The 22,590-nt window shown below is 48.5% G+C and overlaps 1 protein-coding gene across 2 annotated transcripts; it reads right to left on the bottom strand.

Moving 5' to 3' along the window:
- Window positions 1-406: 406 nt before the first annotated feature.
- On the bottom strand, window positions 407-20,738 carry DISP2 (dispatched RND transporter family member 2). 2 transcript variants are annotated; one of them, XM_074885044.1, is made up of 8 exons: window positions 20,631-20,738; window positions 12,581-13,027; window positions 10,283-10,312; window positions 8,041-8,164; window positions 7,065-7,180; window positions 6,470-6,588; window positions 5,417-5,514; window positions 407-4,811 (listed from the first exon to the last, which is right to left on the bottom strand). In XM_074885044.1, the coding sequence occupies exons 1-8, from the start codon at window positions 20,699-20,701 to the stop codon at window positions 1,392-1,394; spliced, it is 4,425 nt and encodes a 1,474-aa protein (XP_074741145.1). In that variant the 5' UTR covers window positions 20,702-20,738; the 3' UTR covers window positions 407-1,391. The 2 variants fall into 2 exon arrangements, with proteins under 2 accessions (XP_074741145.1, XP_074741146.1); XM_074885045.1 differs by lacking the exons at window positions 12,581-13,027; window positions 20,631-20,738 and adding an exon at window positions 12,027-12,055.
- Between the last annotated feature and the right edge of the window lie 1,852 nt (window positions 20,739-22,590).

Genomic DNA, 22,590 nt, shown 5'->3' with positions numbered 1-22,590 from the left:
AACAGTTTTCAAAATGGGTGAGAAGTGCCCCCAGATAGTAATGGAAGCAGCTCCTGTGTGGAGAGGGTTTCAGTGAGTGTTGCTCACAGCCCGAGGGCAGCTCTGCTTGCCAAAACACCCCCCTGAGCACCCAGTACGAGAACTGCACTATGGAAACACAAACCTGAAATATGTTGTATATTTAAAATGTTGTTACCAGCTTTAAAAGAGCATATTGCTAACTGACATTGGGCAGTTGTGGCCTGTCTCCCACAGAACAGGGAAAACAATTTGTGGGTGTCAGAAGGAGCAAATCTTTTTAAAATGTATACTTTCCTTTTGCTGATTATACTGGAAAATATATTAGGCATTTAAAAGATGAAGAAAATGAACCACAGTGTTCTCGGTGAAAATGAAACCACTCAGATTTAGGAAAGTTTGTCATAAGCATTTATTTTATGTCAACTTGTATTGAGAATGTTTTCTCTTTTTCAACAGATAAAGGCAAGGAAGTGTTTGTTTTCCTGTTTGTTTCTGGTAGAGGAAAAAAGATGTAAAATTCAAGATTCACCAGATATGCAAATTTTAAAAAGTTACATGTTTATGGCGAATGCCTTGAGTGGAAACAGCTATGAAGTTGACACACAAAGCACCCAAGTCACTGAGGGGATGAGGACACTTTTCTCAAAGGGGAAATCTCACACTGAAAATCTTTGGCAGTACTAGAATTTCTTCTGATAAAACAAATGGAAATTGTTACTGAAAACAGATTTGGGCTGGATTCTGCAGCCTCCTTCCTCCATGATCAGTAAGAGACTGTATCAACTCAGAAATCTCGACAAGATTTTTTTATAATATCTGAACTATTTTGATGAGATCTGTGAACCTGGACTTCACATAAAAGCAATTTCTGATTCAGTAGAAAATGAAAGACTTTCTTTTTCTATTAACAATACTCTCTTCACTTGATATCTAGATTTTCAGTAGTTGCGGGTTCAGGTTTTGGAATTTATTTTTTTTTTTTTAATGAGCTCTCTTTCTCCATTGTTAAATATCTGTGCAGATTCACGTCGTTATTTCTCTCCTATGTGACCTTGACAAGAAAACAAAATCTAACCACCTTGTAGGAAATGACAAAACAGGTTTCCTTGATAAGTTTTGTGGTACAGCTGTGAATATGGCACCAGACACTGGAAGGTCAAAGGGCTTGTACGCCATCAAGATTGATCTTGCATCCTCTCACTAGTATCAGATTTGCTGGTTCTGTGGAAACACAGGTGTTTGCACAGCTGAAATACTAAGAAATAGTCTCAGCTCTAGGAGAGGTGGGAGGAAAAAACTGGTATTTACAGTTCCAAAGAGATTTTGCTTTCCCCTTTTGCTAGCAGTACAGTTTTGTTTTCTGCAAGGTTTCAGCTGTTGTAAGCAGAACTTTGTGCGCTAGATCGTTTGATCCAAACATCAGGCATGTCCGGTTGGCTGTTCGGTAACACAACTGGATCTTCGCTCCCTAATCCAAATCGATTTTTCCATGAAGAGCTGTTCTGCTGCGATGCTGCTGGAGAGATATCAAAGACAGTCTCCCTCAGGTCCAGCCGCAGGGTATCTCTCTTCCCGTTCAAGTAACCTCTCTCTGTTTGACTGTACGAATCAGACAGCTCTAAGACATCAGGACAAGAACTGGCTGATTCAGCAAGCTTTAGGCCTTGCTCAAAATCACTAATCGACGTCTCACTGGAAATGTTGAGCATGTCAAAAGAGCTGCCAAGAGAACAAAGGCATCTGTGAATTTTGTAGATGTCAGCGGCAGGGAGATGGCTGTTGTCTGAGGTATAATCCGACTGCTGCTGGGCAGTGTCACTAGAGCACTGTGATTTATTGAGCTGCCCTTCTTCTTTCATGCCAGCCGGCTGGATATGGTCCAGTCCAGACCCATCCCAAGCTTTCAAACCATACTTTCGACATCGACAATCTCGGCAGAGTCTCTCCCTGTGAATTTCTGCTTCTGAGCTGCTGTGCTTGTAAGGAGAGGAAGTTTGCAAGGCAGGACACTGGCACAGGCCAACCTGCTGGTCTCCAAGGGTCTCCTGCAGGTTTTGTCTCTCCCTTTCAAGGGAGGGGTGCATTCCCATTCTGGGGCATCTGTTGTCTTCCACTTGTGTGTCTTCAGAGAGCACTGACGGCCGGTTGGACAGCTTGCTCGTGGAAGTGCTGTTGTCAAAGCTGTCGCTCAGTTTTCTGGACAGGGGCTGGAGCTCGTATTGCTCATTTGCAGTGTTGGACTCCTGGACCTTCCGCAACCGGTTTTGCTTCTCGCTCCCCCCACAGGCAAAGCTTCCGTTCAGCCCTGAGTCATCATAGTAGTCTTTCATGGTGTGGGCACAAGGCCAGAGGATCTGCCCACAGTTCTTCTCTGGGCCAAAGAAGCAGCACAGCGACTGGAAGAAGAAGCTGGCAAACCCACAGCTGATGCACTTGATCATCATGATGAATATCCCCAACTTCCTATACGCCAGGACCGTCGCAGGCAACATAATGACCCCTGCAGAGAAGAGAGCAGAAGCTGCCATGGCCGTGGCACAGCTCATCTGCTTCAGGGAAAAGGCCACTCGGCTCAGGCGGTCAGAGTGGGGGCACAGATGATAGGAGATGCAGTAGTTGACGGTAAAGTCAACGGAGAGACCTACTGCAGCTGAAATGAAGAGAGACTCCACTGCATTGAGCTGCCACTCCAAGAGGACCAAAAGGCCAATGGTTACCAGGACAGTGCCCGCGATGGCAGTAACAGAGAAAACGCTAAGGAGAACGTTCCAGGTAGTGAGCAGCAGCACCACGAAGGAAACGGCTATGGAGAGCCCCATGACCACCATCGTTTCTGTGCTGAGACTGTGCTGGAGGTTGTATAGCTCTAGTTTACTGGTAAACCATCCATTCTGAAGCCCCACGGGGGCAGTTTTCATCTCCTCTGTTACCCAGAGGTTGATTTCCTCATAGAATTGTTTGGCTTTGCTGTAGTTGAAGCTATAGTGATAAATAGTCTGAAACTGCAGCACTAAGGCAGCGAGATTTCCCTCCCCATCAAACCTGAGGCCCAGATCGTACGTTTCTGCCCCTTCCCTGCCCTGTTCCAGCAGCATCATTTTGATGCAGTGTAGGAAGACTTCGCTTCCGTAAGGGAAAGAGAACTGGTTGCAGCAAAGGTTGAAGCTGTGGTCTCGCTGGGAGCACTGGCGACTGTCCATCCACCTGAGGAACTCCTCCATGAAGCACACGGTAGATTTCTGCTCTGCATCAGGGTAATAGAAAGTTTTGTTCTTCACTTTTTGGCAGAATTCGAGGAGCCACTTCTGGGCATCAGGGTTTTGGATTGTGAAGGTGACGTCTGTCACTAGGGTGCCGTTGCTTTTTGGGTTGAAATGGTCCCCATTATCCACAGGCAGAATGCCCCAGACTATTGTGACAGGCATGCGCTGCCCTTCTCCGTGCTCCAGCCTCTCAAACATGAACTGGTGGCAGTACTCGGAATCGTACCTCTCAAAGGGGTGGCTCAGTCTAAACACCTGGACAGACGACGTCTCGAGAGTCGGGAGTTTGAGTTTGGGGTTGGAACAGGAAATGTAGGCACCTCCTATTGCTAAGGCAGCAAACCAGCAGATCCAGATGTACCGAAACTTGATGACCCCACACGGCAGAAGCTTTTCAAATAGCAGCTTGGAGGTTTCAGACAGCGTGTTCTGGAGACCCCTGAGAATGTAGTGGAGGGAGAGAGAGACTCTCTTATGGCCAGTGTTGTTCCAATAGTCTTCTGGCTTGTAAATGCAGGTCGTTGCTATGTAGCGCTCATACAGCACAGCCGAAGAAGGAAGCCAAGTCATCATGAACACCAGATTCACCAGCACAGAGGTGCCCATGTAAACAGCGAAGCAGCGGATGGCTATTATATTGCTAATGTAGCTGGCATAGAAGGCCGCACCCGTTGTGAAGCAAGATGCCAGCATGAGATACGCAAAATGGTGCATGGTTTGACTCACCCACTGAGAAAGCCCAGCGGAAGGGTTCTGGCTCTTGCTGAGGTTCCAGAGGTCGAAGAAGACAAAGGTGTGGTTGGCACAGAGGCTGCTGAGAATGATGACTGCTGTCAGGTTTACAAAAGGGAAATAGGTGAATCTGAAGGCCACCTTGTACAAGAAGTAGGAGATCATTAAAGAACTGACAACAGCGAGCAGGACCATCAAGGTAATAAAGACTGAGCGTAAATAAAAAGAAATGCTTAGAAAAATAGCTAATATTGCCAGGACTGGATACTTAGTATCCAGTAAAAGGTAGTGCTGGAATAGTTTCTGCTTAAGGCCCAGGTCCATTCCAGTGATAGATGTATAGTTATCAAACAGATCCCAGGATTCAAGATTGTCTAAGTAGATCCCCATCATAGATGCACCTTTCCTTGTAGGCAAAAAGAGCAGGCTGTATTTGAGAGATGGCACCTGGTACTCCATCGTCTGGGGACTAAGAAAGTCTCTGTCAACCAAGAAGTGAAGAAGCTGGTAAATGGCATTGAAGCGGGTACATTTTTCTGGGACTTGGGCACACTGAGAGTGTTTCTGTCGCACGGTCTCAGGACCTATGCAAGATGGAGTGAGGGTACCTTTGTGGTAGTCTGGAGCACAGGCACGAAGGAGAGCCAGGGTGTGGGAGATGTCTCCTTGGGTTATCTCCAGACACGAGGACCTGTTGTACAGCACAGCAATGTAGTTCCCCAGAGACCAGCTTGGGCAGCATTCGTTGGCTTCAGTACGTTGGCAGAGGTCTCTAAAATGAACATGTGAGCGTATCTGAAAAACACGAGGGAGCATCATGTCACATCCTCTCACAGCCCCGTAGTGTTCCTTGCTCCCTGCAGTAATAGTCCCCTCCAGGTATACCAGCCATGGCTTGCCATCCTCCCCATGACAAACTGCAAATGCTAAAGCTATGGAAACGTGCTAGCCTTTTGCAAAAATTAAACCCTGTCCATTATTTATAACCTCTGATTTGAAAGCTTGGATCCTATGGCAAACACAGCTAATCCAATTAAACTTCCCACTTGCAAAACTTGCTGTCACAGTCTCCAAGATGACAGCTCCATTTCGGTAATTAGGTTCTGCTGCCCAAAATTCCCAGCAGCTTCTGATGGACACCTTTGGCTTCTGGACCAAGCTCTTGCTCAGTGTCCGTTTATTCTTGTTTAATGGCAGCTGCTACTGTGCAGCTGGACTTCAGCGACAGGTGGAATCATCCACGTATTGCTAAGTAGGTAAAATGCTTTGGAGTCCTCTAGGCTGAAACCTGTTCTGTAGCTTATGTTACTTTTGTCTGGCTTCCTTTCAACTAGAGATTAAAGATTAGGGCAGCCAGAAAAGAGACAGTGTGTATATATGTTCTTCCTGACATGACTAACCTTGTCTTGTTCAATTTGACACATGGACTGAATAGCTTGCAAGTTCCATAAGCTCCCAGCAGTTGTGGACATAAATACCAGCTGGGAATAGCTCTTTTCTGAAATAAAGAAGAAGAAAAGAATATTAAAGGATTAGGTAATGAAGGTGAATCAGCCGAGCTGTTTGGAGTAGACTCTCCGTTCATTCTAAAAAAAAAAAAAAAAATATATATCACTGTCTATATGACTGCTACAGAGGACTCCCCAAAGGGAGGCAGGTCACAAAGGCAGTGGCTTGTAGTGAGTGGTAGCATCTGCCTTGTGTGAGCTGCCCTCTGCTCCTCGCCCATCTGTCAGCAGCAGGAGAGCAGCGCTGGGGCATTTCCAAACCATGCTGTCCGTGCTGTCAGCAGGATATAGCGACTGCTGGCATCTGGGTCTGCACCCCCGTCACAAGCAAGTAGCTTGAGTTCAGCCAGGAGCTGCCAGGGACCTGCGGGGTTGGTGTTTGCCTGGTTTCCGAGGTGGAATAGAGGCAGAGAAGAGAGTAAACGTATCTGCATGCTGTTCCTCTTTCTTCTACTTCCTAGTGCCCATTTGGGGACAAATTTTGGGTGTCTTGGAGTTTTCTGCTTTTCTTTCCAGTTTTTATGCCATTTGCAAATTTCAAGAAGAAAAGGAACAGAGAGGGAGTGGGAACAAAGAGGGAGTGTGGCTTACACCATTTTCTCAGAGTATTCACTTTTTATATGGGTAAATAGTGAAAACGTTAGTCATTTACTGGTGCTTTTAAGGTATATTTCTAAAGGGAGAAAAAAGAAGTATGGCAAAAAGTTAAGAAGGAGAAACAACTCTTCTCCTGAATTTCAGAACCAGCCTTTTCTAACCGCCCGGTTATGAAGTGCTGGAAGGTCCGTATGCAAAAGGTGGCTGAGCTGTCATGGGGTGGTGTACACACTGCTTGCTCAGAGCACTTGCAGAACATTTCCCTGTCTCCTAAACCGCTCTGGCAGTTCTGTATGCTCTTGAGTTCTGGGTGTGTAATACTTACTACCCTGTCAAGATTTCACTCACCTGGGGGACCACAAAAGAAACCATCCGCTCCGTAGATCTGTTCCACCATTCTCCGCGTCCTCGCTTCTTGTTCTCCCTGAGCAGCCTTCTGTCCTCTGCTAATGCCAATGTCATCATAGCTAGCAAGAGAGCAGATTAGTGTTGGAACTAGAGATCACCTGCCTCTGAGTTCTGTTCCCTGACAAGGCTCTGGTGCCACACATAACACTGCTGCAGCAGTAAGAGTCGTCACAGTCTTGAAAGAGCATTGCTTGGGTGGGAGCTTTTCTATATCGGGTTGACTGTCCCCCTTTATAGGGATCTTTGTGAGACTGAGTGAGAACCTGCATCCCCTTGTGCAGACTTGCTGAGTCGCCTCTGCAGCCTCTTAAAGGTAAACGGTGAAGTAATGCTTGAACAGTTTAGAGCCTAGTTGCTGGTTTCCAGAATAGGGACCCCAAGTCCATTGCAGGCAAACAGACTTTAAACTCTGCAGTGCCTTGGTCACTCTTAAGCGTAGCTTATATGTTGTAATTCACATAGATATGTTGGAACATTGAATCTGTAATTTGACAGCCAACATCTTCCCCAAACCACCCAAACCAAACTCACATACCTTTTCTTCTCGGCATAGGGAGAAAGGGAAAAGGTCTTCTTGTAGCCTGTATGGCTCTCTACATTCCTCCACACAACGAGCTTTCTGCCAATGTCAGTATCTCGTGGCTCGAAACCCTGCAGCCAAGCAAAAAGGCTTTGTCATCAGCTTGCATTTTAGTTTAGCTTAGCTTTCCTTAATCCTCCTCCTAGGCACAGAGACTATATGAGATTATTACTCCATCTTGGAGAGAATCACAAATCGAATTTTGCCTGGAAATATTGCATCCCAGAGCTGACAGAAAAAAGTATTTCTCCTTTCCTTTCTGGGCAAAGATAGCTACAATTCTCTCTCCCTGATCTCATAAGACTTTTCTCATCCTCTTCAAGTAAACTAGCCACTTACAGAAATGGGAGTAATTCTCCTCTTCCTGGACAAACTCTAGTCTATTCTTATTTTCTCAGGATTCTTCCATTAACGAGTGACAGGGATGATTTTAGGAAACATGGGATCCTGCGTGGAAAACAGGGCCCTGTGGAGCAGTGCTCTGAACGGGGCAGCCTCTCCCTTTCAAGAGCCTCGCACACGGGCTGTAGGAGCCAAAGCCAGGCCCTCTATCCAATCTCCGCCAGCCTAGCCAGTCCTTCTGGGCAATCCCGGCCTTCCAGCAGCAGGAGGGCAACAGAAGGACAACCCCGGTTTGTGCTGGCAGTGTCCCCACACCACCATGAGGGCACTGGGGCGAGTTCCCAGCATTGCTGAGAGATGGGCTGGTGGCTGTCAGGGTGTGGGTTAAGGACAGCAGATCTCTTATAAACATGGTCATTTTTTCTAGTGGCTTTAATGTCCTCCTTGATTTACTGCCCTGCCTCCCTGCCTCTACCTGCAGAGAAGGAAGGAAGTAAAGGCTCATTTTATATGGCAGAAAGAATATATCACTGGTTGGCCTGTGGATTTTCCTCACGCTCACATTGACGTAGCGTCTGTAGGGACTTACTATTAAGGGTTCTGAGAAGTCAGGCAAATTTCCAACAAGCAGGCCAGCTACAGTGCAAACCACCACCGTCACTGAGCACAGCACCAGGACAGCTATGGGCCACTCCGCGATCATTTGAGAGTAACTGGAATCAACAGAAGAAAAAATGCAGCTGTTAAGGCGCTTCTGCTATTAGCACAAAACCTGCTGTTGAACCAATGCAGTGTTAGCAGAGGGAAGTAAAAGAATTAAGGCTTTCTGGTTTGAGCAATTATTTATTGAAGAGCTTAGAGGCTCTAGTACAGCTATTAACATATTATACCTCCAACTGGATGTTTGCAGGCAATTCTAATTAACTCGGGTAATTACATTTTGCCTCCTTATATTTTCCGGCTTTTTCAATCAGAAATAATAAAAACCAGACTCCTGCATCCTAGGGCAAAATGAAGCTTTAAATATTTAACTTAAAAGATTGCATTTAAAAAGAGCTTCTTTCTTTTTCTTCCCCGTTGTGCCATCTAAGCTAGTAGCTGCCTAACAGTCTGGCCTAGAGATTTTCAACCTGTAGACCCTGGGAAGTCTCTGGGCTATTCTGAAGGGTCCTCTAAAGATAATTATAGCAAGTCCGTTGTCCTTGGTCTAAATTCAGTCACTGTGTAGGGGCCTGCCTTACTGCTGGGAACTGTACGGACATCTGCGCAGAAGAAAGGGATGGAAACCACCGAGGTGCTGTGTAACCGATGCCAGGATTGCCAGCGGCATTCCGGAGTGGACGAGTGGCTTCTGCATCCGCAGGAGGAGTGAATCTCCCCCTGACACCAGCCTCAAAACCAAACGCTGAGCCTGTGAGCAGAGCCTCGCAGTGCAGCAGGGCATGTCTCCTTCAGGGTCTGGAGAACTCCTGCAAGCCCACGGGCCAGCGCTGTGCCTGGAATACGTATCAGCATGGTACAGTGCCACACATGGTTTTAATGCCATTTCTATACAAACAAAACCCTTCTCAGAGAAGCAGCTTACTCTGCCCAAAAGTATTTTTGCCCTGTTCTTAAAAGCTGGTCTAAAATTTTCCATCCAAGCTCTATTTTTCTTCTGGGACAATCTGTGTCTCCTATAGGATGATCTATCAAAGTTACTATCCCACAATTTTTACCAATGCAGGTTTTACTGCCTCAAGATTTGTGTCTTCCTCTAAAATATCTGTTAAGAGATAAGATACCAAAATGGGTTTCCTGCTCTGATTTGGCAGGTTCTAGGTATTTCTTCTGTGTTCTTATGTGTTTCTGAAGTATTAAGAAATCCTTTGTTCAAAAAGAGTTGACAAATATTTGAGCTTCACGGGGAAGTGAAATATTTATGAACTTTAAAGCCGCTGTGCCAGTGCATATCAGCCCCGAGGTGTAATGTTCCTGCTTGCCTGCTCTTTTGCTCCTCTTGCCTCCAACTTCACTGAGTCAAATAATGCAGCTATTTCTCCTAATTAGAAATGCTCCCAAGCCCTTCAAACAGCTTTTGGTCAGGCCTGGTATTTTTTTCAATTTAAGACTGCCTTATCAAGTTTGTTTTCATAGATTAAGGCTTCGCTATGAAAATGAACAAAAATTGCCCTTTACGCATTAGCATACCTAATTTATGGAGGCTGTTTTGGGTGATCCCATGTCCAATTACCAGAAAGAAAAAAAAAAAAAAAAAGGAAAAAAAAGAATCGGCTGCAGTATGTGATGATGGAAGATACTTACCTAAACCTCCAGAAAAAATAGTTTACAAAAATCAGCTTCTAAACAGAAGTTGAAAGCAATCAAATTATTTTAGTTTTGAGAAATGTGTTAAAAATCCTCTGTCTTTTGAAAAGGTGAACTTGTTTCATGGATGAGCTATCCTCCTGCTTGCTCACCTGGTGGGCCAAGCTGGATTAATCTTTTATATATATGTACACAGACATATACACACATATACATACACACACATTCATACAGGGTTATTATATATATAAAAAGCTATTGTATGGACTACAGCCAGGCACCTGCCCCAAGAACAGCTATCAGGACAGTTCTGCTATTCATTAATGCAGGTTAAATTGATCTCATAAGCAAACTGAGGTTTTTCCAGGCGGATGGGAAGCCCTGAGCGGTGGGCGCTGACCTTGCCTCTGAAGCTGGGCCTGCCAGGGTGTCACCAGCAGTAGCACTCTGCATTTCCTAACAGCATGGTAGGAGAGCAATGATAATGGGGTGGAAGGACAGGAAGCTTTTGATATTAAACATACCTTTTTGGCATCCTGAAAGCTTTGTCATGTCTGCAGACAGAGAAAAAAAAAAAAAAAAGATGCGTTCATTTATTATCTTCCTAGGAAGCACAGTGCGGGGCTGCTAATGAGCAAGGTAACCCTTCCAGGGGCTGGAGAGCACCAGGCTGAGCCACTGCTGCAAGAGTCTGGCACTGCATGGATTCGTTTAATGACTAACAGAGCCTGTTCCTCTCCCATTGCATTGGAACCAAACAGGATGGGAAGACGTAGTCACTCCTCATTTTTGCCCGTCTAAGGAAACCCCATAGAAAGTAACAGACATTAGCACTGTAATCCCATAGAAATCACACTGGAACTCTTATCCATGAAAATCTAGCTGCTGAAGTGCTTTCCTACTAAATTTTTAAATTGTTTCTTGACAAAAGCATACCTCTGTATTAAATTTCATGAGCTGGGCTAGCAATGCCTATAGATAGTTTTTATTTCCTGTTTATCTCAGGAAGGATTTTCCGAAGAGGTAGGTCTCACTTGTCTCCTGGGCCCTTCCAAAGTCAGCGCTTGTCCAGTCTAGAGGAGCAGAAGGCCAGTGGAGCTGCTTGAAACATTTTGCCAGGGTTTCCTTCCCAGAGGAGCGTTTGTCAGTCCTACTTGTAGGTCTCTGAGGGACGAATTAAAGGAGCTTTTCCTTCCCCAGGGAATCCAAGGTTACATTTGTTACTGAGTCCCTCAGGGCAAGAAGAGCTGCACCTCAGTGGGTCACCATGTTCGGAGGGACCTTTCATTCTGCTCTCTGCTTCCACTGAAATGGCCCCTTGAAGTATGTGATGAAATATGTGGCAGCTCATCCCTCATGGCAGGTTGTTATGAATGGAAGAAATGAAAAAGCAATGGAGGAGAGTTCCCTGTGGAAGAGTCACTCTCAGGGGCACGTGTAATAAATCATACTGTGTTTTCCTCATCACACTAACGCTTGGTAGATTTGGGAGAGAGAGGAGCAAAGAAAAATTCTCACCAGATTATTAGAGAGGTCTTTTTCTGGCAGCACACTGTCCATCCTGTGCTAATTCTCTCACAATAGCTTCTCAAGCAGATTTGTTTGGATTAAAACCCCCATTCTAGCATTATTATGTTATCGCTTTTCTGTCTGCTAGTGCTGCACATTCTGCCAGGGATTTGCAATCCAGCTGCGTTTCCTACTTAAATAACCTGTTACAGAGAACATCGTTGACAATTTTGTTGATAGCGTGCGAGCTAAAAAGGATCCAGGCTCCACTCCTCTCACTGCAATTGCTCTACACTGCAAACAGAAGCAAATTAAATCCTCTGTTGATGGCTAGAAAATGGGACCATAAAGGGCTTTTGTGCCTAACCCTGCACGGCTGCGCAAAGGCAAGGAAGGAATCCTGTGCCAGCTTTTCTCAGACTTTGGTGGCCACTGCTCTGGTAGCACAGCGATCGTGGTCTTCAGCGCCAAAAGTGGACTCCAGAAGGCACAGGCAGAGAGGAAGGATGATGCTGGCTGGAGGGAGCAGAGGTTGGAGCTCTGGCTGTTGGGGACATCCACCTGTATGTGTCCTTACAGCACTGCCCGAGAAACATCCATTGCCCAGGCAAGTCTCCTCCGCAGCGCTCTGCACACAAATGGAGTTTGCCCGATTCTGCCATGGACAGAATTTACACCCTTGTGGCTGACCAACCTGGAGAACCATATAATCTTCCCCACTTTCATTCTTCTCACTGTTCAGGTGTAGCTGGTGCTTACCATCTGCTGCCTCTTCCTTCCAGCGGTGGGGGCAAAAAAAGAAATTAACTCTGCTCTTATCACTGAGAAACTCTGCCAAGAAAAAGAATTAGCCAGCTGGATGTCTTGCAGCACAAAAGGAGAAAATACAAATATCACAAAAGATGGGCATAGTCAGGGCTGCACGATCTAGGAGCAAGCCGAGTGACCTTGGCTTTGTCCAGTGAGTCACATTGAGAAGCAAATCCTGCCTCTCCCTGGTGTGGGAACGGCAGCTCTCCGGAACGGCAGCTCTCCGGGAATGGCAGCTCTCAGGCACGGCAGCTCTCTGGGAACGGGAGCTCTCAGGAATGGCAGCTCTAGGGAACGGCAGCTCTCTATACACTCTCCACAGAGATGGAGAGAGCGGACTGGATCCCTATGTGCATTTTGGGGCAGCTGCTGTCCCAAACTGAAGAGCAAGCCCAGGTTTCGCGCATCCCCACCCAGACCCTTCCCATCCCTCCCGCTTCCCACCACAACGTTCAGGAGATGCTTTCTGGAAGCCCCTGAACTGCTCCACATGTGCCTCTCACCTGACTGTTACTATGTGATGCTGCACCGGCCGTCGCTGCCCGGGGGACCACTGTTTCCAGGAGGTTTCTGAGGCCTCGTGGTGGGAAGCTGGTGCAGGATCCCCGCTGGAAAGGTGGGAACACAACATGGGCCTCTCGCCGTGCCCAGGAAGCGGGGGCAGGCCGTAGCTGCCTCGGGGCTTCTGCTGGGTGCAGGGGTAGTAGAGGTGATGCTGCTGTGAGTCCTGGGAGCTCGACGGCACCTGGCCGTTGGACTGTGTGGAGACTGGCCCAAGCGTGTGGCTGGAGGAGGGCAGGCGGTCTCCCCCCAGCCTGGGGGATGCAGGAATGGGGCAGTGATGGACCGGGCAGATTCTTTCCCAGGAAGTGCCACTGTAGCTGGGCTCGGTGTTCCCAATCTCTGGCATGGCGAGACAGGTCTGGCAAGGTCCTGCATTTTGTTTTTCTCTGTGAGAGAAAAGAAGGGTATGGTGAAACCCTTCTCTGTTAAAACAGCAGGGCGGTAGAAAGGCTACGCAGGGGAATCGCATCCTGCAAACGGGAGACTCTCACAGGCCTCCCACGTAACACAAGATGTAAAACCTCACCCGCTATTTGCTGTACTGACAGCCAGTCTCCAGGCTGAGCTGGATTATGCTTTTTATAAAGATATCCGTGACTCACTCAAGGATTCCAACTGATGGAGAATCCATCACATTTTGTGTGTGTTGCTCCAAAATTTTGAAAAATTGGGTTAACATCCCCTCAAAGAATTCTCCAAGATATTTCACTGTGGAGGGAGCAGAACACACTGGCTGGTGATAATGGCAGGGTCCTAATGCAGGACCACAGAGTGACTACAGAGATCCAGGGAAACGGAAACCAGAGGAGACTGCATTTGAAGAAGACACTCAATCATCAGCTCTTCTTGGGAAGATGAATTTGTTTGATTGCTCTGCAGAAGGACTGGCACTGCTCCACATTGCGAGAGGGGGAGAGTGAATCATCCCTGGCACTAAAAAACCTGAACAGTGAACCTGATGGCCGTGATGGTGTGAAAGGGGCTTCAGCCTCCAGCCTGGCATGTGCCCTCATGGCTCCGCGTCCTGCAGACTCTCCACTGGGCTCTTCAGGAACATCTTAGACACGCCCCTCCCAAGGATGACAGGAACAGATATTAACGGTCTTGGTATTAGGAAGGAGATGGACTAGGATCTCTCAGGATCTTTTGAAGCTTGACTTTCCTCTGACTGCTCAATTTACTCAGACAAAACATTTGCAGACTTCAGTTCCCAAGCAATGAGGTCTCTGCAGGATGTGCTTTCTTCTCTCCAAGGAATTTAAAAAAATATTTCATCCTTACAGTTCTTGATTGATGGAGCCTGAGAGATTTTGCTAGCTCAGAGAAAGTCTGTATAATACGTTGAGGGACTGCTTAGTCTGTGTGACACCAAAAACCCCTTCACATACGATAGACTGAGGTCACACTGACCCCAGAAACGCCTCAGGAATTGCTGTCTCAAGAGATGCAGCTGGCCAAGGTGTGCAGGAGGTTCAGCAGCACCCTGCAACCTGGAGCTCAAAAAGAAAGTGCAGTAGGGAAACAGCAGTAGCGTCCGGGCCTTGTTCAGAGCACGTGCCATGGTGTCTACAGCTGACTTATATGTCCTGCCCTAGTGTCTGGCATCGAGGACTAGGGATGACGAATGAATCGGGCCAGCGAGAATCACAGAGTGTCTCAAGTCATCAAAGAATTATGAGTGCTGGAGCAAGACTAGAGTGAGATGAACTTTAACCTCAGGCACCTGATGTGATGTGGGAAAAAATGAAGGCAGAGTCCCTCTTATTTATTTTTCAGACAACCACAGAAAAAGACAGAATTTTATCAATTACGAGTCTCTGGAATTGCACCCAATGGCATGATAATATCAATGCCAAAAGGGATTTGAAGAATACTGTTAGCTCAGTACTGCTTGAAAATTGGTATTTTTTCCAGAAGGAAGGGACATACTGGCCTTGGCAGCTTGTGCTATGTACTTTCCGACACCAATTGAGTTTATCAATACTGAGAAACTATATTTCATGATTGTACAAAATGGGTTTATTTCATTAAAATTGTTACAACAGAGGTAGTAGTTTGTGGTAGCAGTTACACCAGTGCTGATGTGGAGACTCATGGCACAGACATCTCGCTCAGCTTTACTTGCACAGTGTACCAGTCCAGGGACTAGTAACAACGAAGTCTCAACTGATTAGACACCACCCAGAGCTAATTTGAGTTTTTAAGCCAGAAGACAGCTGCAGCATAGTTACAGACATGGATGGCGTGTTCGTGGGCCCTCATTACAATGAAACTGACTTTACAAGCAATAACCGACGTTCAAATGCAGATTTTCTGAAGCTCTGGCAGGAGGGGGGAACTACATGGGGGATTTTACTTTGGGCTGTCAAATTCCTTTGCTGAATGTTTTTTGGTAGTGGCCGAGGAAGGAGAGAAGAAATGGCAAAATGATATTAAAATAGTTGGCAAATACCAGTGTCTATTAAGTGAGCTGCCTTAGAAGAGGCCGTACACCCAAAAAGAGCAATGTCAGACAGAATCTGTGAGGCCATTAACGTTTCGTGTGACAACAGATACACAAAGTGACTGAAAGAAGTCAAAGTTTGCACTGGAGCTGGTGCCAGCAATGCAGCAGGCAGATGCATGCACACCTCACTGAGATAAGCCAGAATGATTGTCCCCAGCAGGTCCAGTGCTTGGTTGTCTCTGCTCCACAGCCCTGAGTGCTGGTAAGACTCGAGCTAGTTCAAGGTAGCGAGAGGGAGAAGCAGGAGCTCCTGGGCAGACTGTGACAATGACATCCCATCCACCCAAGAATTTGTCAGAAGAAATAATACCAGCCACGTTGCGTGAAGTCCTTGCTGTCCTGTCACAGGTGGATTAGTGGCAGGATTACCCAGGGTTTCAAGCGCATGATTTGTGTTATAGCTTTGTATAAAGGTACTTTACAACAGAAGACTACAGATTTGTCACTGGTGTATATGAACGCAATACATGAGGTTATAAATCAAATACCAGCAGAGCTGTTCAGGAGATGTAATCTAAGGTCCTGTCTGGAGCTGTGACAGCCTCATCAGAGTCATCCCTGCACTGGGAGGGGTTCAGGTTCAGCTGTACTGGTGCAGCACAGGGCAGCTGCACTGCAGACAGACAAAGGAAAGGTTACCGTCTGTAGTAGTCAACAGATAAAATGGCATCTTTAATTAGTCGTTGCCCATCTCTACTAATTGTAGAACCAACCTGACTGGGAGATGCTAACCACCACATTCCCTACAGCTCTGGCGAGCTGCGGGGGCAGAGTTGGTTTGAGAGAGTGGGGCCTGGTGAGTCCCTCGATCCCCTCTCTCCAGCCCAAAGTGTAACTCATCTCACTCTCCCCAGGTGTCCAGAGACTCAAGTGCAGGTGCATCTTATTTGGGGTTTGTAGTTTTGTACTAGTAGTCCTGGGTCAGAGAATTTTCATTTGAGAGCTGGGACTGTGGTAAGTGTTATGCTTTGGCAAGGTTTTCTCACTCCCTTTTCTCACTCCCTTTTTGATGCTTTTAAGTTACTATTTTCCCTCTGCCTTGACCCTGTTGTTTTTCCTAATTTTTGTACACTTTAAATAGGAGATGCTTTTCTATTCCATATGTCCAAAAATGTGCATAATAATTCACAGAGACACTGCTGCACTGACAATTTGTGCTTTCAGTATTCCCACACCTGTACAATTTTTGTGTTCTTTTTTTTTCAAAGTAAAAAAAAGTCCTTTTTTGTTTAAATTGCTGGATCTGCACAGGAGACAGGGACTAGAGGCTTTTCATAACTAAATTAGTCTGATGGCTGTAGTGCCACGTCTGCCTCATCTGATGGTGAATATGTAACACTGGACAGAAGAAAAAGGCTTTCACAAAAAACACTTTGCAGATGGTTAGGGAGATGCAGGAAACGTGAAATGAAAAATTCCTCCTCCAAAAACCCCTCAGCTACAAAACCTCCTGGTGAGGAAAGCAGATGCCAAACTCTTGGATATTGCAGATTGCCTCCAGTTTTCATGCACATACGTTAATATATTTGCTTCTAATATTTCACATGAAAGCCCATTCTCCTTGTTTACCATCTTTGCTGAGAAACACTGTCAAGTTCTGTTCTTCCCCCGCATGTTGTCTCTTAACTCAATCCCCTGCCTGCTCAGTGACTTCATATTTTAGAATAACTTTGGCTGGTTCAAATCATTCACTCGTGACTCTTCTTCATTATCTCCTTTTCAGACTAAACAATTACAGTTCTGTCAGTCACCCTCGGGATATGAGTTCCCTTATGCTCATCTCTTTCCAGCTCCATGACGATGTGACCTTCGTTATCCAAAATCTCCAGGGAAACCTGGAGCTCACAAATACTGATGGGGTTGGATAATCACTGCTGGCAGTTCTGCAGAATTCGAGTCTTCACTCGCTGCACTCCCAATTAGCCGTAGTGCTGGCGGGCTTAACGTCTGATATGCTGAGGTCTGCACCAGAGACGTAGGCTGGTCCTTCTTTGCCTGCAGCCATGTCGCTGTTACTCTTCTGGGCCCGCAGGACCCTGAACTATGCTAGAAAAATGGTTGTAGAGGAGTTTCTGCTCTCTGTTTACTGTCAGGCAGGAGAAGAGGTGGGCAGAGCACTGCACTGGACTCTGCCATGCTGACGCTGACAAAGACTAACATCAGGGGAAGAGAAACATTTTTTTTTAATGTTCATTCCCAGTCTGGACTGTGTCAGATATTTGACATCTTTGGGACTGAGTGGGCAGAAATGGTCTCTCAGCCACAGGAAAGCCTATCAAGGCAGCGTGGCAGCTTCCATTTCCTTCTCCAAGCTCAGTTGGAGTCAACCAAAGAGATGCTGGGAAAAGAGAGGATGAGGAGGTGTAGGGCAAGGGACAGAGGGGAGTTAACTGCTCCTGTGAGCCACGGCAATGAGCTGCATTTCTCACGCTCTTGCTTCCCCATCTCTTCCCTTGAGATGTCTAATGACAGTATAACAACCCAATTTATGAAACGGCCCGAGTCGCTCTGAGTGCGGCAGTGCCTTTCTGAGAGGAGTACCAGGGCATAGGCAGCCGACCTCCTGGGGGGCACCCAGCAAAAGGACAGGAGCTTCTTCCCACAAGAAAACAGGCAAGATGAGGTCAGGATTTTGAAGGAGACAGCTTTCTGCTGTTCCACCTCTGCTGGGGCACGGAGCAGCGGTAGGCACTGCAGAGGCTGTGGCAGGGGCCAACCTCCCGCTGTGGAGCTCAGGCAGGGCCCCGCAGAGGTGTCAGCAGGACACGGCCTCAGCTCCCCACCCCCCAGCCTGAGCACCAAAGCCCCCACAAAGTTTCCATGCTGGAAACATGCCGTGTTGGCCGCCTGCCCCCAGCCCCTTCCCCCTCGGGATGGCTTCGCTCTGCCAGCACAGGGAGCTGAGCGCGGGCAGAGGTGGTTTTGCGGGGCACGGAAATGACAGCACACGTTTTTTTGGTGCATATCTGCTCCTGCTTCTCCGTGAGCCCCGCAGCAGGAGAGCGCATGTGTCTCGGAGACAGAAAAGGGCCAAAAATATTCAGCGTTTTGAAGGAATGGCTTCTTTATTGGTGTTCCTAATTCCACCCTCATCCCCAAGACCGTTTCTACAAGCACTTCTTTTTCATTTAATAGATTATCTCACCCTTTGCATACTAAGCAGAGGATCAGGAAAGCAGCACTTTGCATATGAAAGGTGGGAAACACCTACCTAGTGAATGGAGCTGTCTGGTGCCCGAGTCAAACTACAACTTCTCCTGTTGACAGAGGAATCTCAAGGGGGAATAAAAACAAGTGAGAGAAAGGGCAAGAGTCAGTGTCTTGACTACAGCCAGAGCCATTTCCTTTCCCTGGAAAGGTTCCTTTCCCTGGAACCTTTGCTCAGTTAGACATTAAGCACTGCAAAATTTCATTCATTAAAAAAAGCAGCTAGTTTTCTTTCCCTTTTTTTTCTTACCTCTAGCAAGGTTTTACTTGCATATCAGCTGTTCAAGCTTTCCCAAATGGAAAAAAAATATAAATTCTTTCTGAATTAAAACCACGTGCTTGCTACAGGTCAAATTCCATCTAGACTAATGGCTTGTTCTTTGAGAGCTGTAAATGACTTTTTAAGAACAGGTTTTTATAATGGGATTTAAATAGAGGTTTTCTCTTTGAGCATAGCCCCAGCAAAACAGCACTGGAGCTCTCAAGAAAAAAGAGCTTCTTGGCTCATGTTTTCTAAGGAGATAAGAGTGCCCTTTTCCAGAGGGTAGGGGAGAGTTCACTGTGTTTCCCTCTCACCTCATTTCCTAGCTCCCCTGTCTAGCTGGCAGGGAGAGACGGGCACCTCCTGAGCGATTCATCGCCTCCTCAGGCTGGGTCATGTTCTCGTTCACTGAAAAATGTCTGTGTAGTTGCTATTTGTTTTGCTTTTTCGGTCTTGCAGCAGGATAGTGCATACCCTTGAGAAGACCTACAATCTTTTTGTTAATGAGACTCCTGAGTATGTTAAATCATCATGAAAAATTAATGAGTCTGCAAAACTCTGCTTCCCACGTAGTCTGCCAAGAAAAGTTTAGTTTTATAATCCTTTCCACTGACTCGTGTGAAGAGCTGTACCTTCACCCGGGCAGCTCTGGTGCTGTGGGGTGGGATACGAGCAGCCGAAGGGCTCTGGGTCCCCACCCAGTCCTCAGTACCAGGATAGCTCCGGACCCAGTCTGCTCTATCTGTGCTGGCACTGTAAGCACCAGTAAAATCAGGTTTTCTAAGCCTTGTTCTGAAGAAAAAAGAAACAAAATGAAAAGGAAGGGAAAAGCAAACACCCCCTTGCTCTCCCAGTCTGAAGGAAGCCAGAAGGAAGACAGCTTTTTCAAACATCTGTATTTTTCCGAAGCTGAGTTGAGCATTGTTGGTAAAGAGTGCTGGCCAGGAGCAGAGCACGGGGAGTACCGAGCTTGCCCTGTCGCGGCTCTAAGAGCCTTGCATAAAGAAGCCTTTATGTATACGCATGCTCGAGAGTGAGCGAACTATCTTCTGGTGCTTTATTGCCACAAATTTTAGTTCCTGAGTGAGCAACATGAGTGAAATTCTAAACACACCTGGTTCAGAGGGCTTATCTCTGTAGGTAAACTCTGACAGGCTGCAGCATTCATTTCCAAAGACCTGTTTGAGCGAGCAAGGATTATCCAGGCATGCAGAGCTAATGGGGCTTCGGTGACAGCTCTGACCCCACAGAATGCCCAAGACTTAAACCAGCGCTGGGCTCTGTGACAGTCACCCCGCGAGCACCGAGACCCAGAAGCGCCCCAGCCTCTGGCTGAGACCTTCCCCGTTGTCCAAAGAGAAGGGGCTGCCCCGTTGGTTGCCTGGGTGGGTGGGGATGGCTCAGCACCGCCATCCTGGACCAGGCAGAAGTGAAACTCTTTGGCTTTCTGAAGGGGTTTGTGTGCTGTTGGCCTCAGGGTGTGCTCTGATGAAAGAATCTGAGGAGCTCGGCAGGTCTGTTGCCTCCTGTCTAACAAATGGCAGCGTGCTTGGAAATTTGGGGATGGCTCCTTGCCCGTGGCCATGGGCTTGTTGGTGTTTCCAGAAAATGACAATGACCATGGCTGCCAGCCTGGTTTAAGACACCGGGTAAGGGAGCGTATGGTGCAGGGAGGGGAAGAGGAGGCCTGCGGGGTTTTCCAGAAAAAAACCCGTTCAAGTGGGAAGCCTGCTTGCCCCTAGCCTAGCGCAGCGAGCACTCGGAGCCACGCCGGCCTTCCCCACCAGCAGCTCGTCCGCTGCGGCGGAACGGAGAGCTCGCCCCGGGGCAGGACAGAACCCACCGGGGAGGCACAGCCCGGGCATCCCCCACCCTCCCAGGGGCGGCGGCCGCACGGACCTCCCGACCCCAAACCCGAGGCGGGGCGGGGTGGGGGGGGCAGCTGAGGGGCTCCCCCCCCCACCTCCCTTCGCCCCATCCCCGCCACCGGAGCCCCGTCCCCCGCGGTCCTTACCCGGGCGAGGCGGGGCGGCGACCGCGGCGCGTCCCGGGGGGCGGCGGCTCCCGGCGCGGAGCCGCCTCCATGGCCGGCGGCGGGCGCTGTCCGCACCCGCGGTGCTGAACGCTCCCGGCGCGCCGCGGCGCTTGCGCGGCCGCGGAGGCGGGCCCGGCGCGGAGGGCCAATAGCCGCGGGGGTGGGCGCGGAGGAGCTGCCGCCTGCCCCGGGAGCGCGGAAGGGGGGTGCGGGGGTGGGGGCTGCGGAGAGAGGCGACCCCGGGCCGCCCCGCTCGTCCCTCCCACCCCCGGCGCTGCGGGAGCCGCCGGGCACATGGCGGGGCAAGGGGGCAGGGGCTGTGCCGAGATGGGCCAAACCGCCTCGCCCGGCCCCAAAATCCCCTTCCCGGCCTCACCCTGAGCAGCGCGCAGGTCCTGACGCCGGGGGTGGGACGGGGGGAACAGCGAGGGGGGCTGCAGGTTCAAAGGGCGCACAGATCCCGTTGGGTGGCAGGTCCCTCGGCCCTGCGGAGTCATGCCCATGCTTTGGCCCAAGGTGGGAAAGCTCCCAGAAGTGCTCCTGGGCGGCCTGGCAGGTGCAGGGCAGTGCTCTGAAGTGTGTGGGTTCACCCTCTGGACTTCAGCAGCATGCAATAAATAAGCAATTTGATGAAATAGATGGTAGTTTGGAAACAACTGAGTCGAAAGCACAGAGAACACAAGGAGGTCAGACACGTTCACCTCCCTGGGATCCTGCTGTCGTTGTCTGCTGATACCATGAAATGGCACTGGGCTGCGTGGCAGCCACCCACCGTCCCCTTGTGCCGTGGGGAGAGCTGCCCACGGAGCCTGTGGAATCCTCGGGGTGGCTGCTCCTTCCGCAGCATCTCCCATGCCAATGACCATGGCATTACTTGTGCTATGAAGGGCCTGGGCCTTTCATGTGACTGTGTGTGTGGCCATGGGAGTGGCAGTGACCTTCTCCCTGCTCACCATCCTGTGTGTGGCCATGGTGATGACTATGACCTTCTCCTTTCTCATGGCCATGCCTGTGGACCTCACTGTGGCAGTGACCTTTCTTATGAGGGTGGCATCCTTTTGCTTCATGTGCTGCAATAAAGCTGAAGAAAAAGGGAGAGAATTAGACTGGAGAGTATCCTATAACTCCCACTAATCATCCAACTGCTTAGAAGCAGCCGTTCCTGCCTTAATGCCCAGGACAGTTTAAAGAACAAAAAGCTTTTCCCAATGCCAGGGTGGGTGACTCTGACCATAGGCTGATGCCTCTCCCAACCCATCAAGAGGGAGTTTCCAAGGACAGGCTGCAGGCAGTGCCGGTGTCCCAGCACAATGATGCCTGCCCAGATGGGTCACGGGGTGCTGCCTGCACCCAGGGGATCCCAGCGTGATAATCCCTGCCCGACTGGGTCACAGGGTGCTGCCAGCACCCAGGGGACCAGCCTGCTTTTCTGAACCTTAGCCACAGAAACATTGCTTGCCTGGTAGGATCCGACACGCTGTGAGGAGCAGCTATGGAGCAGCTTGTATTACGTGGCCCAGCAGGAAAGACTGAAACCTGGTATCTGCTGAAAAGATTGGCTGGCATTAATGTGATGACAAGGACATGGGTGCTATTTCCTTTCCTTTCTTCCCAATGCTAAATAATAATACTTGTGACAGTAATGATAATAATAAAGCCATGGGAGTGGAAAGGGTGGTGGGAATAGGCTGAACTGCAAACATCCCACCACTTCTGACAGACAGCCGCATCTTGCAGCTTTTAGTTTGGTTCAGCCTGATGTGTGAACTCCTTGTCTGTGAAGTGGGGGTGATCACACCTCCTCACTCCCACAGCTTGCCAGGTTTCTTCTGTGGCCTGCAAGGTATTTGACACATGGATTTATTTTTTAATTGCCCTTACCCAGGGGCCACAGCAGGGCTCATGCTCCCAGCTGTCTGCGAAGCACTGCGGGAGGCAG

The sequence above is a fragment of the Strix uralensis genome, chromosome 15 (genome assembly GCF_047716275.1).
Source record: "Strix uralensis isolate ZFMK-TIS-50842 chromosome 15, bStrUra1, whole genome shotgun sequence".
Classification (NCBI taxonomy): domain Eukaryota; kingdom Metazoa; phylum Chordata; class Aves; order Strigiformes; family Strigidae; genus Strix; species Strix uralensis.
This window is presented reverse-complemented; position numbering and strand designations above follow the sequence as displayed.

What these genes read in the sequence shown, in the direction of transcription:
- DISP2 (XM_074885044.1), bottom strand. Translation starts at nt 20,701, where the DNA reads ATGGAGGCGGCTCCGCGCCGGGAGCCGCCGCCCCCCGGGACGCGCCGC. An exon ending in CGCCGCCCCGCCTCGCCCGG is followed by an intron (nt 13,028 to 20,630) that starts GTAAGGACCGCG and finishes TTTCTCTCACAG; the next exon opens with AGAAAAACAAAATGCAGGAC. An exon ending in TTTCTTTTGTGGTCCCCCAG is followed by an intron (nt 5,515 to 6,469) that starts GTGAGTGAAATC and finishes TCTTTATTTCAG; the next exon opens with AAAAGAGCTATTCCCAGCTG.